The following is a 13910-nucleotide window of genomic DNA, read 5'->3' on the forward strand; positions in this document are numbered from 1 at the left end:
AAAAAATCAGCTTAGTCTTAAAACATTCTAAATTTGTTTTCATTATTTCACGGCCCCCCTCAACAAAACCTACGGCCCCCAAGGGGGCCACGGCCCACAGTTTGGGAAGCGCTGCACTAATGTATTATCTAACCCCATCTGTTCCACTTTAATTACCATCTTTTAATGCGGCAATCTATCAAAGGATATAGAAAAATCTAAATATACTACCGTGTATGCATCCTATTTTCCCAATTCACCTGTCTTCCTGTTATAATAAATAACTAGATTGCTAAACTACGATTTTCCTTTAGCAAACCCATGCTGTTTATCAAAGAGAGTACTGTTATCAATCTAATTCTGAATCCTGGTCCTCACTACCCTCTCTAATAAATTAACCACAACCCAAGAAAAATCTGTAATTCGAAGCCAGTCTAATCGCTCACTTTCTGAAGAGGAAAAATGTTCTCCTCGTTCCACTCCTTTGGAACTTGGGAAAATCTAAGAGCCCAGTTAAAGAGGTAAAACGAATCTGTACGAGGGGGGGGGATGAAAAAGTTCTGATAAATACCTAGAAAAAAAATTATATCAAAACAACTGATATAAACCTCAGGGAAGAACATGTCTTAAAACCTTGTTTTCCCAAATTGACATCGAGTTTAATCAATTCCTCACATATACATCCAATTCACTCACCATCAGTGTTCCTCCTCCTTCCCCACTCACCTCAAGTTTTGCAGGATGATATTTTCACGACAATGAAATACATTTATGAAATGTTCATTTAACATCTTTACTATATCTGCCTCAGTGGTTATCATTCACTGCGGCCAGTATAGCTAGTTAACGATCCTTCATATCCAAAACGAAAAATGCCACACATATCTTCCCTCCACATGGCTTATAATTCATTTTTCGGTGAACTGTATTTTCGATTTTGTGATTTTTCGATGAATTGTTGTTTTTCGATAAATTATATTTTCGATTAACTGCTGATCGGAGAATTGATTTTTCGGGGGAATTGCCTTTCGATTAACTGATTTTCGAAGTTCGATTGTTGTTCGATTAACTGATTTTCGATGGATTGTTTATTCGATGAATCGTTTTTTCGATAAACTTCCGTTCGTTAAAGGGGTCTTTCGATAAATTGTTTACGGTGAACTATTCGGATACCATAGAAAAGTCCTTAACACTTTCATTGCCAAGCTGAAAATTGGAATTTCGTGTGGTGGCCAATTTTTTTTAATTTTTTTATTTAGTTAGCGACGTCAACGCGATAACGCGTGATCGGCCGTTTGGTGAGAAGTCGCATCGCGCGATATCGCGTGATTGGCAATGAACGTGTTAAAAGACATACATTTTTGTACTCATATTCCATTTAAACATCTTATGAATAGTTGGACTTATGAAAATATTAAAATAAATAATTATCATTAATTAGTAATATTTAATGAGTCTCCATAGCTTAATCGCTTACGACGATGCCCTCTGGATGGAAGAACTGAGTTCGTCTAAGATGCGAAGTACCTTTAGCAGGACTTTTCATCTGAAGGTGAGTTAGCCGGTCTCATACAGGGGTAGAAGAATTTTTCACACTGCAAAATAGTAGCCAGATATAGGAGACTACGAGAATAAGGATTAACCATCATAGTTCGTCAGATCTGGTATCTTCCCTGTTACTTCTGAGTACCATCACCACACTATCCAGGAAAAGCCTGGATGGTACTCGTATGGTATGGGTCTACGCGCAAGCGGAAAAAAAAAAGAAAGAAAGAAAGAAAAGAAGATATTCCTTCAAGAATCTAAATCTTCACACTGAAATTTTGTTTATTTTTTTTTTCATGAAGATATTTCTGCGCTTTATTCTTTATTCATTTATTTTTTTTGTATTTTTTTATGTACACTATTCGTACTTTTATTGTGTTTAAATTTCGGTTTGGCACATTGAATTTGTGCGAAAATTCTTGTATTTAAATTTTATCTGAATTACTGAAATTTTCAGTTGCTCTTCGAACGCAGCAACAACTGCTACAGTAATCTACGAAGTACTGTCTTATGCTGTTATGAGTTCATATTTTTTATAAGAAAAAAACATTTTTTACAAGAAAAAACAAGTTATTTTTAAAATAAAATTTCCATTTCCTGATAATGGTGGACTGAACATTTCCTTTTATGTTTCATCGGGACCCTCAAAGAGAACATTTTTACACTTTTTACAGTTCTTGAACTCAGATTTTAATTGCGCCAAATGATTAATTACGTGTAATTTGATATTATATTATAAAAGTACAATAATAATGTAATATTATTATTAACTAATAAACAACAATTATTTTTCAGAATCAATGCATCGAAATAATATTATTTACGTTTTATGAAGCGTGTGATAGGGGAAGGTGAATTTCTTACAAGTTTGGTACTTAACATTTGATATTTGAGTATATAATTTTATAATCACAGGATGGTTCAAAATTTTGAACTTTTATTATTATTATTATTATTATTATTATTTACGCGCGTAATATTGCCAGAAAAATGTAACATTTCTGTTACATTTTGCTGAAATTATTTTTTTTTTCATGAAAATCCAAGAGACCTGGTATACATGTAATTTCATTATATAACTTTACCAATTGCAACAACGCCTTCTTGGCATACCTTTCACATGAAGTAATGTCTTGACGTCAAATGAAAAAGAGACCACGGCTGAAATAACGTCTCAGATGAGGAGAATGTTCTCAGGTTTTTCAGCTGTCAGAATTTTCCTCACGCACAACAGACACACTGGTCAGAAGATGCAAGCAGCTGAAAGACATTAAACAGATTGAAGAAAAGTAGTGTCTCCCAAGGGACTGACATTCGCCACTTCCATTAGTTCAACTCCATCATAGGAAAAAGAAACGACAACCAACTGGCATCCTTCTCACAATATTTCACTCATTTCGTGTCGTAAGGAAACTTAAAGATAACGTGTTTCAGGAAGTTGACAACCTGAACGTGTGCTACCTCTGGGAATTATCCACGGTGTTCTAGACTGCTCTAAACCAGTAAAAGTGGTTAGAACGATTGAATATTCGTGCAAGCCACCTTTTAAATAAAGCCTTGTGACTTGGTCTCCTTTTTTTTCTGTCTGAGTTTGGGTAAGTATTCTAACTATATGAAGATTATTGTTTTAATTTGCTTTTATTTTAAGAATAGCTGTTTTAATTTTTTAAATTTTCTGTTGAACGGTATGTGTTTGAGCAATTTTAAAAGTTTCTAAATTTTCTTTAGGTGGTTCAGAAATATGAATGTATAGTGCATGAACCACGAAGGGGTTATTTACTTCCTTACAAAGAAGTAAATAGCCTCTTCCTTCGAGATTTTGGAAATGCAAATATTTCAAGTTATTAATGTAACTGCAAATAAGATCAGGAGACCAAGTGCACAGAAACTGATTGATTCTGTCAAAGGCAATGCAATAAAGAAAGGAAAACGTGCATGCAATCATAAGAGATCCCCAAGAGACGTGATGTCTTTAATAATCATCGTCTGTTGATTCAGTTAAAGACAACTCCCGTAAAATGTTGGTTTGTTAGCGATCGCAGAAAGCTTCCCTTAGGCATTTTGAAAAAGCCTAAATGGAACTAGAGTCTAGGCATGAAGCGTTATAAGAGAAAAGAGGACAAATGGTTTGTGAAAGGAATGAAGAGATGATCGAAATAAAGACAATGGCTGGAATCAGCTTGATGAAACACACTGAGATCAATGAAATAGAATGAATTGAGAGAAACCGTCAGCAATGAGATGTTATACAACAAAAGAGCAACAACAGAGAGCCTGCCTTCTCCGTAGAAGAAAGAATAGTAATACGGATCTATACTTTACAAGCTGGGAACCATGTCTTTGAGCACCTGGGAAAGGAGGAACTGTACTTCTCCTTCCCCACATCATGATTCAGACCTGATTCCAGTTCAAAATCGACTTATATGCATAGAGAGTACAACAAAATAAATATTGCTGGATTATTGCAGAAATTATTTTCATAATTTTTTGTCGACCACAGAAAACAGTTATACAGATAATAGACGCAGATTTGTTCTTATTTAATCATTATTTTACCAATATATGTGTTTCTACGCGAATCTGCTGGTACCTTTCGTCAGGGTTTAGCAGTACAAAGAATTGAAAAAAAAAAAAAAAACTAATTCTATTATTTATTCTATAACTCTTCTAGTTATAGAATATCAACTAAACGGATCGATGGAAATAGAGCATTAAAAAAAAAAAAAAAAAAACTACGCAGTTTTAGTATCCGTTCCTCCTCTGGATAATAGAACTTTAACAGTTGTTTAATATGACCCATTTGTGATGGTTAAAATGATCTCGGTGCATTTGTTATATGCTAAATTCAGCTCGATTGGCAACACTGTTATTCGTGCGTAATTATTATTTCCCTCCACTATGCCCACATATGGAAATATTTTGTTGTCTTCGCTACTAATTTGCAGTTAGAAGATCTCTGTAAATCTAGTTTGATTGGAGGAGAAAAATTTTCCATGCCGTAATTTGACTTCATGCATGGATATTGCGTAATTGTGAAGCAGTATTTCACATATATGCATGGATATGTACCCACTCACATTCTGTTTTCTAAAATCAGTACACTTCTACGGTTTTTTATTTACTTTATGCACATAAAGACAATAAAGATTGTTATACCTGTTAGCAGCTTATTGTAACGTGCGCATTTCATTTTGGTAAAAGCGGGACAAGGGAATGTTGGACCTTCCTGTTATTACGAGTTTGAAATTTTAGCTAACATTTTCTGGAATTTTTGTTTATTATGCTAAAATTTGGAGTATAAAGCAAGGTTTCAAGAATAGCGACATTTCATGTTTATGATGCTAATTCTTAGTTGTTTCATCTCTTTATTTCTAGGTTGAATAAGCTCAACCTAATTTGTACTCATGAAAGAACTGAAAAGGTTTCCCCAGATCGAAGAGGAAGAGGAAGATGAGAATGATAATTTCCCTTCTTCAGAAAAAGGAGGTAATCGTTGTTCCACTCCCACTCAGAAGTTATCTGAAAATAACAATCCAGAAGAGGTAAGAATAGATTGACTTACTCACTCTTTTATTAATTAAAAAAAATAAATAAAAGTTCCTCAACCAGCATGAAATAATATTCAAATAGAAACTACGGTGAAAGAAATCGGCACATTTAGAGAGTAAACAAAGCATGAGAGAAATCAATTACTTTTATTGTTGCTGTCATCTAATGCTGACAACAAAAAATGGTAAACACATCATCTTTATTTCCGGAATAGAGGACCGAAAATTTCCCAAGGGTCTTCTGCTGTGCTTAATTGCATTGATTTATTCATTCATTTGGTAATTATTCATTCAGTGGGTAATTATCATAATCACAGATAGTGCTGTCATCTTGTGAGAATTGCTTGCGATCAAAAGACGCCTTACATCCAAGGTTTAAAATCGTCCATTAAAAAAAAAAAGAACTTTTTTAAAAAGTAAGTGAAATAATAATCGACATTGCCGCAAAGCCGTCACGAATCCAAAGTTTAGAATTCACTTTCTTTAATAAGACTCATGAAATGGTCGCAAAGTTTCTAATGTGTGTCACAGAACACACAGAGAATATACTACTGTACATTTCTGGATTTCTAAGCTGTAATATATAATAAAAGAAATTACTATTATATTCCTGCTATATATGAAAGAAAATTTCCATTATATATTCTGAAAGAAAACGAATCTCTTAGCATCAGTTAAATATCATTTTTATTTTTGCTTGAATACCGTATTTTAAAATATACAAATTTCAAAACGTAGTATCCCTTCATTAGTTAAAAATCAATTCATAATAAACAATTCATCATTTAAAAAAAAGAAAAAATATATTTATATATATAATTTTTACATTTAGTTTCAATATAGTTATTTGGTATTATTATCAACACTGGCAACATGACTATAATGAATTATTTGTACAATAAGTTTTTAAGATCAGCCTTATAAACTGGAGGAGCGTTATCAGGCCCGTCCACGGAAGATTTTTAAAAACATCTATGCTTCACGCAGATCTTGCACTTGCTGCCTTTCCGGTAAACAAGCAATTAGCTACAGCAATTCAATGTAGCAAAGTAAGTTATTTGAATATAAAGCTCATTCGACAGGTTTAATTAAGCCGACCTTATCACAGATAAATATATTAGTATAAATATGATAAATATATAAGATAAAGACAACGTACTAACTTATCCAATGCCATGCTGTCCAGATTTATCACTAACAAAAAAGAAAAAAATATATTTATATATATAATTTTTACATTTAGTTTCAATATAATTTCTTGTGCCAAATTCACAAGAATTAAATATCTTTAGGAAATGCTCATTAAACATCTCGGCTGCAGTCGAGAAGTTTATCCTCTGCAGTTGCTATCATTCTACCATTCAAACATCCATGCTGTAGAGCAGTGGTTCTCAAACTTTTTAAAGTCGGGGCGCATTTAAAATCCTACAAATAATTGTCGGCGCACTATATACAAATTTCTGAGAAATATGTTATAATAATTAAGTCAAATATTACAGAAAAAAATAATGCGATAAAAAAATAATAAAATGAAACATACCTTAAGTTTATTCATTCTTGTGTTTATGAGAAACATGAGCCTGATGTGTCCTAGCGATTGCTTCAATGTTTGGGCATATATTTGAAAGGCAAACTCTCATTTCCTCGTCAATACATCGACGAGTTCCTCTCTTTTTACACTTACTTGTGGTGAGGGTAGAAAATCCTAATTCACATAAATATGATGTTGAAAATTGTAGTAAAATGTTCAAAGCTTTTTTATATATTGACACATATTCTTCTTTTATAGAAATCCAAAAGGCTTCAAGAGACAATTCCTTATGTTTAATCATCAATCCACGATCAGTGGATATAGCTGCCAGTTCTTCTTCTTCTTCTGTTAATGTTAAACCAAAACCACTTGAAGTTTCCATAAATGGGTTTCTAATCCAATCGTACTGTTCAGTGTTAAGTGATGGAAAACAAAAACTCAATTTTTCTTCTAAACTTGTTAAATGTTCAACTATTATTGGAAGTGTTTCATTTATGCAAGTGTTACTTACCAATGGAAACATTTCCAAATTACCTTCAAACAGCTTTTCTTTTCCAAATCTGCAGTTTTCTCTGAAACGCTTCTTTCATTTTGTCAGTGGATGTGAGAATATTTTCTTCTTTCCCTTGCATGCTAGTATTCAACAAAATATTGAGCTGCTGAAATATATCGGCCAAATACTGTAACCTGGCAATCCAAAATTCGCACCGAAGGAGGTTACAAAAATGTAATTGTTTCATCTCTTCAAAAAACGCAAGAAGTTCTTGTCGTAGCTCGTGTACACAGGTAAGTAATTTCCCCTTTGACAGCCACCTCACCTCAATGTGTAAAAGCAGCCGTCTGTGTTGTGAATCCATGTCGATACAAAGCTTTTCGACAGGTCTTGTTTTAATAAAGTTTACCATCTGAACAACTTGATCTAAAACTTCTCTTAATTTTTCTCCCAATGTTTTTGCCATCAAGGCCTCTCTATGAAGAAAGCAGTGAGTTACGATAACATTCTCATTTTGTTTTTTTACAAAAGATGTAAGGCCCTTAATACACAGCCTACCATGGAAGGGGCTCCATCTGTACAAATGCCTACACACGACTTCCATGTTAACTGCCATTCAAAATGTTAAAAACGTCCTCACCTTTTGTAGACACACTTAATTCTTTGCAAAAAAGAAAAACTGATTTTCATTAATAAAACGGACGAATGCTGAGTTGCGCCTTGTTGGTAATGTCTGTTGACTCATCAACTTGCAATGCAAAATTTGAATACTGAAGTTTATTACTGAATACATTTTTCTCGATATCAGAAGATATTTCTATAATACGCCTGTCAACTGTATCGTTGGATAGAGGAATCTTGCTTATTTTCATTGCTGCTTCATTTCCTAGCATTGTCATGACCATCTTTTTGCATGCAGGCAAAATAAGTGACTCACCTAAAATATGATCTTTCATATTTTTTGCTATCAGTTCTGAGATTTGATAAGAAGCGATTTGAGCTTTATCAGAAACAGTCATTATACTTTTAAAAGAATTTGCCGCTTTTGTTTGCTGTTCAGACAATCTCTTGAAAAAACTTACAGATTTATCTTGTAAATCAGAGTGTATAGTTTTAAAATGTTTACTCAATTTACTAGGAAGCAATGATTCATTTGCCATTTTACATCCACATGCTAAACATAGCGGCAAAGGATGATCTTCACTTCCGGTCCAAGTGAAACCAAAGCTTAAATAACTTTCATTATATTTGCGAGTAGGCCGCGATTTTGCTTTCTTACTTGCACTTAAATTTTGCTCACTTCCAGAATCTGATTCTTCAATATCATGCTTCTATTTGAGAAATCTATCCATTTTATTTGGGTGTATTTATCTGAAAATAAGTACTATGCACATAACATCCACTTCCAACACTTTTAAAATAAGTAATATACACAACAAGAATAAACGATATTCTTGTTCTCTTTGCAAGAAAAACCGCTGTTAATTAACATAATAATGATGTTTTGACAAAATGAGGGGTATATCCGTAATGAAAAGGTATAATAGCGTAACTACATTTATTTTTATATCTGGACACATATTTCTCTGGAATACCACAGGGCGCATCTGGAAATCTTCTAGGGCGCACCAGTGCGCCCTGGCGCACCCTTTGAGAACCACTGCTGTAGAGGAATATAACTTTCATTTTTCAATCCTTTATTTTGCAACAGTGGCTACTATACTGTATTACTCTTTATAATAAAATCACAAGGGGAAACAAATATAATAATAAGTTAGTTACTTAGTTATTCAGTTATCATTACAATACATTACATTATCATTTGCATATCATTACATTACGTCTCATTTATTTAAATTTTCTTCCAAAATGATCATCATCACCACCATGCATCTCAAGGATTTAGGCCTAGCGTATCGTGTTCCAGCCTTAGAAGTCGTCGTTGAATCGTTTAAGACGACGTCCTGGTTTTCTTTTTCCAAATGGCTTGTACTTTAGGGCTTGCTTTGGTAATCTTTCTATTTTCATTCTTTGAACGTGCTCCATCCATTTATGTTTATATTTTTAATTTTTTCTATTACTGATTCTTGGTTTAATTTTGTCATAATTTCTTCGTTTCTTTTGTGATCAAATAGAGTATACTTTGCAGTTTGTCTCATAAACTTCATTTCTGCTGTTGTTAATCTTTGTCTTTTTGTTTTATTGTCCAGATTTCGCTTACATACATTAAGACTGGTAGGGCTAATATATTGTATACTTTTGGTCTGGTTTGTTTTTGAACTAGGTTTGGTTTAAATATAGAGTTAATTACACCTGTTATTTTTAAATATTTTGCAATTTTTACGTTTATATCTTTTTCATTTTCATATGTGATCATACATCCTAGGTAGTTAAATGAATTCACCTGTTCTAAGATCTTGTTACCTATTACTATTTTAGTTCTTGCTGGATCTTGTCCTTTAAAGGCCATAGTTTTTGATAGCGTTCTGTAAGTTATCTTCAGAATTTGTAATTCTTATGTGGTCATCGGCAAAAAAGGAGAGTGTTTAAGTTTACAGTAGGAGAAAGTTTACTACCTTTAGGAAATTTTTCTTCCATTTTCTTATTATTTCATTCAGGTAAATATTAAAAAGAGTTGCTGAGAGGAGACATATTAACCTCTTCGTTTATCTCTCTCGTATATGATAGCTCGTGATTTAATCTTATTTGTATTTGATTATTTTCATATATACTTATGATAGCTTTTAGGATATTATTTGGCATTTGTCTTTCTTTTAATATGTTAAATATGTTTCTTTTAACTTTGTCAAATGCTTTTTCAAAGTCAATAAATGCAATATGTGTTTCTAAATTGTATTCTCTTCTTTTCTCTATTATTAATTTTAGGTTAAAGGCTGGGTCTATACATGATCGTCCTGCGTATTTATATAGTTCTGAACCTAGCATATGTTCTCCAGGTGATTTTCCGTTTCTTGTTTCTTTCAGGCTGATTTCTAATTCTTCTTTTTTCTAGTCTTTTTCTGACTTCTCGTTTAGCTATGGCTCTTATTCTTTTATATTCTATTTCATCTTCTAATCTTTTACTGCTTAAACATTTATGATAGGGTTTATTTTTCCTTTTTAATTATTTCTTTGATTGTATCATCCCAGATCTTCAGTTTTTTCCTTTTATTGATTTTTTTGGTCTTTCCTAAGCTTTCATTTGCTGCTGCATTTAGTGTCGTTTTTATATTAAACCATTCTATTTCTATTTCTTCATTTTGTTTTATTTTATCTAGATATTGGTTAATTCTTTGTTCATATAGCCATTGTATATTTGTATCATTTAATAGTGTAGTTTTGTAAACAAATGTTTTAAATTTTCTTTCTGTTCTTGTTATTTATAGCCATTCAGGTGGTAATCTTAATTTTATTTTAACAAGGAAGTGATCACTGCTTATTTCATATTCTCAATGAACTCTAACATCTAACGAAAATTTTGATGTCTTTTCATTTAAGATAAAATAATCTAATATTGATTTCGATCCTGTTGCTGCACTGTACAAGTATGTTCTCTATATATTACTATATTATTATTAATTTTCGTGTTTCCAATTCTTGCATTTAAGTCTCCTGCTAAAATTACATAATCGTTATTATTTATTTTATTATATATATTTTGTAGCTGATTATAAAATGCAATATTATCCTGTTCTCTTCCTTCTTCTAGGGCATATAAGCCAATTATTGTTAAATAACCTCTGTCTATTTTTATTCTAGCTTCTATTATTCTTTCATTCCATAATTTATGTTTTACCACTGTTTTGAAAGGGAGTTATGAATCCAAATCATGACTCCTGCTTGTGCTCTTTCTGTCAACTTCCAAAATGATAAAATTGTAAAACAATGACCATCCTATGTATAACCCCAGACCATGAGCTCATCTGGGTTACAAGAAGTGTAACAATTACACAGCATAAATAGAACACAAAATATTGAAATATACTCATTCAGAGAATACTGTGTGTGTGTGTGTGTGTGTGTGTGTGTGTGTGTGTGTGTGTGTGTGTGTGTGTGTGTGTGTGTGTGTGTGTGTGTGTGTACTACTCAAATGTACATGCGGAAAAAGAACAGTGCAGTTCAGTAATTCAACAAATGATAATAGTACACAAAGATATTAAAAATATATACAGAGAATAATATACAGTATTGGATTTATTACAATATATTGGATTTATATTACACATATGCACATGTGGAATAAGGACAATGCAGTTCAGTAATTACTTACTTAATTTTGTATTGGTTAGTTTCTCTTGGTATAAATTGGTTAATTCCTTTTTATACAATTATTCTAAACAAGTTTTCAATATTCTTATAAAAATTTAGCTACTGTCTAATCAGATTTCTGTATGTGTTCATGATGTTTTCTTTTCCTATTAAGAGCGATAAGCCATTCAAGATTTTTGGAGCTAACTAGATATAGTGTTTGTGTATTAATTCTTTTTGCGCTTAGTGACAAAATATTTTAAGCCCACTTTCTTACAGAAGTGTCTTTTCTAATACTTAGGTACTTGGTTATCAGCCTTTAGGAAAAGTAGCATTAGCATTGTCTAGGTGCAAGGATATTTAATACGGTATATTTAGCTTTCACTGTAAAGTTCTGTCTATTAAATCTTGGTTAAAATGCGTATTAATTTATTTTGTAAAGAGATTAATGGTGTCAGTGTAAAGTAATTCCAACAGATCAAGTAGCACAGCAACACCGACTGCTGTGCGCAGACTTTAAAATAAGATCGAAGATAAGAACCTCTGGAAGCCATGGTATGAAGGCAATTAAGTGGTTTCGCTTAAAAGAAGAGAGTGTGAGGAATCGTTTTAGGGAGAGGGTGTTAGAGAGGATTTCGGATGGACTGGAAAGATTGGTGGAAACATAATTCAAAAGTAATCCTGAGCTGTGCAATCGAGGTGCTTGGTGAGACATCTGGAAAGTTTAGAGAGCAGAAGGAGGGGTGGTGGTCGAATAATAATGTACAAGTGGCAGTGACAGCTAAGAGGAATGCAGAGCAGAAATGGGATGAGTCAAGAGTGGAAGAGGACAGAGAGGTGTACAGAGAGAGAAAGCAAGAAGCCAAGAGCGTTGTGGCACAGGCAAAGGCCATGGCATATCAAGATCTGTATGATCAATTAGAAACAAAGGAAGGACAGAGAAAAATTTACCAACTAGCGAAATGTAGAAATAAAGCAGCAAAGAACATCTTACATATAAGGCAGATCAAAGACACTGAAGGAAGAGTATTATGGAGGGATGTGGACATAAGAAACAGATGGAGAATATACTTTGAGGGACTTTTGAATGAGGAAAATGCAAGGACTCACAGAGAAGATGGGCAGCCTTCTGAGGGGATGGTACAGAACATCAGTAGAGTGGAAGTGACGGAGGCCATGAAGAGGATGAGCAATGGAAAATTGATAGGCCCTACAGGATTCCAGTGGAGGCATGGAAGGGGAAGAGGGAATTGACCTGTTGTGGGACCTGTTCATGAAAGCTTGCCAACAGGAAAATATAGCCAAGGAATGGAGGGAGAGTACTCTTGTCCCCATCTACAAGGGTAAAGGGGATGCACAAGACTGTAAAAATTACAGAGGAATAAACATGATGTCCCACACAATGAAAATCCTAGAAAGGGTTCTTGATGGAAAATTGAGGAAGGAGGTGGAGATTGCAAAGGAACAATTTGGCTTTATGCCTGGTAGATCAACAACAGATGCTATCTTTGGGTTACGGCAGATGATCGAAAAGTTTGAGAGAAACAACAGGAGCTACATCTGGCATTTTTTGATCTGGAGAAAGCATACAATAGAGTGCCAAGGCAAGAAGTCTGGAGGTGTCTGAGGGAGAAGAATATTCCGGCGAAATATGTCAGGTTGGTGCGGAAGATATACAGAAATGTGAAGACAAGTGTTCGGACCTGTCTGGGACAGACAGAAAGTTTTCAAGTAACAGTTGGCTTGCATCAAGGGTCAACATTAAGTCCGTTTCTGTTTAACATTGTGATGGAGGAGGTGAGAGAAGATGCGCCTTGAACAATGTTGTATGCAGATGACATCTTCCTGTGTGTAGATTCAAGAGAAGAAGCGGGAACTAAACTGGAAAGATGGAGAAAAGTACTGGAAGAGAGGGGGTATGAGACTGAGCAGAAGTAAGACAGAGTATATGTGTTGCGCAGTGGGCGGCGGCGGCCAGGAGACAGATCTGGAGCTGGAAGGAAATGTCATCAGGAAGGTGAGGGACTTTAGATACTTAGGTTCAACAGTGGAAGAAGATGGAGGAGTTGAGAAAGAAGTGGGATGCAGGATACAAGCGGGTTGGAGAAACTGGAGGGAGATGGCTGGAGTGTTATGCGATAAGAGAGTGCCGATCAATCTGAAAGGCAAAATCTATAGGACAGTAGTGAGGCCAGCTATGACGTATGCTATAGAAACTGTGGCCCTGAGGAAAAATAACATCAGCAGGATGGAAGTAGCAGAGATGAGAATGCTTAGGTGGATGTGCGGTGTGACCAGAAAGGATCGTCTGAGAAATGACTATGTCAGGGGAACAGTGAAAGTTACGAACTTAGGAGCGAAGATATAGGAGGCAAGGTTGAGATGGTTTGGTCATGTGATGAGGAGGGAGGACGAATATGTGAGAAGAAGGGTCATGCAGATGGATGTGCAAGGAAGGAGGAAGCGTGGGCGACCAAAGAAGAGAAGGAGGGAGCTGGTAGAGGACTTGAGGATGGTAGAAGAGAACTTGGATGTGGTGACAGCCCAAGACAGGAGGAGATTCATC

General features: G+C 34.3%; 1 protein-coding gene across 2 annotated transcripts in view; it reads left to right on the forward strand.

The window, feature by feature from the left end:
* The window catches only part of LOC150100469 (5'-AMP-activated protein kinase subunit gamma-1-like), an 855293-nt gene that overhangs the window by 38736 nt on the left and 802647 nt on the right, over nucleotides 1-13910 (forward strand). For both annotated transcript variants that reach the window (XM_090402490.1, XM_090402487.1), the window contains exon 2: nucleotides 4900-5066. In XM_090402490.1, the coding sequence (XP_090258616.1) occupies nucleotides 4929-5066 (138 nt within the window). In that variant the 5' untranslated portion in view covers nucleotides 4900-4928. The remainder of the gene's footprint in view (nucleotides 1-4899; nucleotides 5067-13910) is intronic.

Source organism: Typopeltis vanoorti, chromosome 13 (genome assembly GCF_054136105.1).
Source record: "Typopeltis vanoorti isolate ZY-2024b chromosome 13, IOZ_Tvanoo_1.0, whole genome shotgun sequence".
Classification (NCBI taxonomy): Eukaryota; Metazoa; Arthropoda; class Arachnida; order Uropygi; family Thelyphonidae; genus Typopeltis; species Typopeltis vanoorti.